This window comes from Poecilia latipinna, unplaced genomic scaffold, assembly GCF_001443285.1.
Source record: "Poecilia latipinna isolate Pla-1442-1.1 unplaced genomic scaffold, P_latipinna-1.0 Scaffold104, whole genome shotgun sequence".
Classification (NCBI taxonomy): Eukaryota; Metazoa; Chordata; class Actinopteri; order Cyprinodontiformes; family Poeciliidae; genus Poecilia; species Poecilia latipinna.
The window spans coordinates 1,034,826-1,037,350 of record NW_015112720.1 but is presented as its reverse complement, the minus strand read 5'-3'; the positions used below and the strand labels follow the sequence as shown (position 1 = coordinate 1,037,350).

General features: G+C 38.3%; 1 protein-coding gene across 1 annotated transcript in view; it reads right to left on the bottom strand.

The window, feature by feature from the left end:
• LOC106944542 (zinc finger protein 570-like) overlaps window positions 1-1,721 on the bottom strand; it is a 5,907-nt gene extending 4,186 nt beyond the window's left edge. Inside the window, exons 1-2 of the mRNA XM_015027579.1 lie at window positions 1,408-1,721; window positions 11-705 (exon numbers count right to left, since the gene is read on the bottom strand). Of these exons, the coding sequence (XP_014883065.1) occupies window positions 11-705; window positions 1,408-1,579 (867 nt within the window). The 5' untranslated portion in view covers window positions 1,580-1,721. The remainder of the gene's footprint in view (window positions 1-10; window positions 706-1,407) is intronic.
• Between the last annotated feature and the right edge of the window lie 804 nt (window positions 1,722-2,525).

Genomic DNA, 2,525 nt, shown 5'->3' with positions numbered 1-2,525 from the left:
TCATACATGAGAAAGGTTTCTCATCCGAGTGAATTCTCATGTGAACCTTCAATCTAGCCGCCATTGTAAAGCTTTTTCCGCAAATCAGACACGAGAAGGGTCTCTCATTTGTGTGAATTCTCATGTGATCAATCAAATAGCTGGAAGCGAAAACTTTACCACAAACTTTACAAGCTGAAATATTGCAGTTTGTGTGCATTGTCTCCTGCCATTCTGCTTCTGGACCGACAACATTCCCAGTTTCAACTCTGAAATGCTGAAAACTCTTTTCTTCTAGTTCGTCAGCCCTGTTTGAGCCAGATTCTTCATTGTTGCTCCTTCCCTGGTTTTGTTTCTCAGGCTCAGCGGAAGTCTGGATGGTGAGTTGGTCCTCGTTTGACTCTGGTTTCCTCTTCTCCGTTTTCTCATGAATAGTGACTCCTGTGAAGGAATCAGTTGGCCAACGCTGTTCAAGCTGCTCTTTCTCCAGACTGATAAAGAGTTCCTCCTGTTCATCCTTTACCACCGATTTCTGCTCTTCTTTTATTTGTGGTGGTTCGGGTTCTTCTTGGTTTTCTTTCATCTGTTGAGGTTCTGGTTTCCCCAGTTCCTCATGCATACATAAAGGTTGCATCTCACCTAGGTTCAAACTGGAGTTGATCTCTAGGCTGGGGAGCTGATGGTCAGTGACATTATCCTCCTTCCAAACATAAGGCTGTGTGAGGTCTGGACAGAAAGAAAAACATTTTTGATTAATCCAAGTAGAAAACAAAAATACTTCTTTTTTTTTTTTTTATTTCAGGGGCTTTATAGAGGAAGGTGCTATGGTCAGACAGCTTAGTTTTTTGGGAGTTTTCTTACCCACAATTCATTGTGTGGAAAGGAAAACCAGTAACACTTTTGTGAATTAAAAAAAACAAACATCAAGCAAGACTGACATTTATATGCTGAGATGCTCTCCTTCCAGGTCAATTGGTTTAGTTATTTGCAAATGAGAATGTGCAAAACTGTCAAACCTCAGATGTGCAAAGCTGGTAGAGGTGTACTGCTGCAGAGTTGCAGAAATTATAGCAGCAAAGGTTCTATAAATCATGGGTTCAGGTGGGCTGAACCCATGAATTCAACGCCACATTTTTCTGATTGTTGTTTGCATTTTGAATAGCCATGCATCTTCTCTTTCACATCATAATTTATAACGGTTTATAAATTAGATAGTCCCTTTTAACCACATTACTGAGAGATGATGTAGTAAACAGACAAAACATCCTGCAAAAACGCATTTTTTACTTAAATGTTTATAAACAACTTTAAGTCTTAATATTTTAGCCCCGTTCATTTCTGTAAACGTGTGTACAATGAGAACATTTACTTGACACATCTCACTATAGTTTAGTCACCAAGTTTAAGACATCATGGTTTTAATCATACCTATTCTCTGTAGCTTTATGTGGGGTTTCCAGTAGATTTCCAGCAGTCTCTGTTGACGCCACAGCTCTTCCTCGTACTGGACGATGGTTTTATCAAACTCTGTAAATATTTCCTCAGCAGCAGCGGCCAGTCGCTCCCTGATAAAGTCTCTCAGAGACTGAAATGAAGACATTGTTGCTGCAGAAACACAAATATTCACCCCAGAAGAAACAACAGAAGAAAGTTAACGCCGCTAACAGATGCAGAAAGTCTTCTTCCTGGTTCAAGGAGAGGCTGTGGAGAAACGCATTTGCTCTTTATCGCCATCTGCTGGAGGGAAGTACAACAGAGGCCAGAATTGATAAAACCTGTAGAAGGAAAAAAAAAAAAAAACATGTACAGCATTTCAGACTACCTGAATCATTTAATGAAGTAACAAATGCTTTCTTGTAGACTTGCTGGATCATTATTACAATGAAAATCAATCGTAAGAAACATTCACAGCAAAACACAAAATGTTAACACCATCATAATCAAAATAGTAATACTTTGCTAAAATTGAAGTGTGGAGTTAAAAAACATAAGGGCACCAGAAAGAGATGAGTGGACAAATGTGTAAATTGTCATCTTTTCCACAAAAGGTCAGGGTTCACTGACTCTTCTTCCACTAGCAGCTTTCATACATTACATCTAGGTTTCTGTTGCTTCCAACGGAGATTTAATTTGGTTAGAATAAAGACATCCAGGAGTATTTTAACTATGAATCAATAATTTTTTCACATATCTCAATGGTATGATTTATTTAGGGGTTAGATACTTCTACCACTTTAAAAATAGTCACAAAAGTTATGAGTGTGACTGCTGTCATAAAAAAAAGTTATAAGTTTAAGTTGTATTATTGGCTGGTAAAGATTTTACAAGAACTGAAACCAGAGAGAGGTCCTTCTTGTGTCTGACATGTGGTAAACAGTTCAAAAATGGTGGGAATTTGTCTCAGTACACTAAAATTCATTCAGGCCACAAGCCTCACTTGTGTACGACGTGTGGAAAAACGTTTCTTTGAAAATCTCAATTCATGAGTCACATTCAAATTCATACAGGTGAGAAAGCATTCTCATGTAAGATCTGTGGAAAACGCT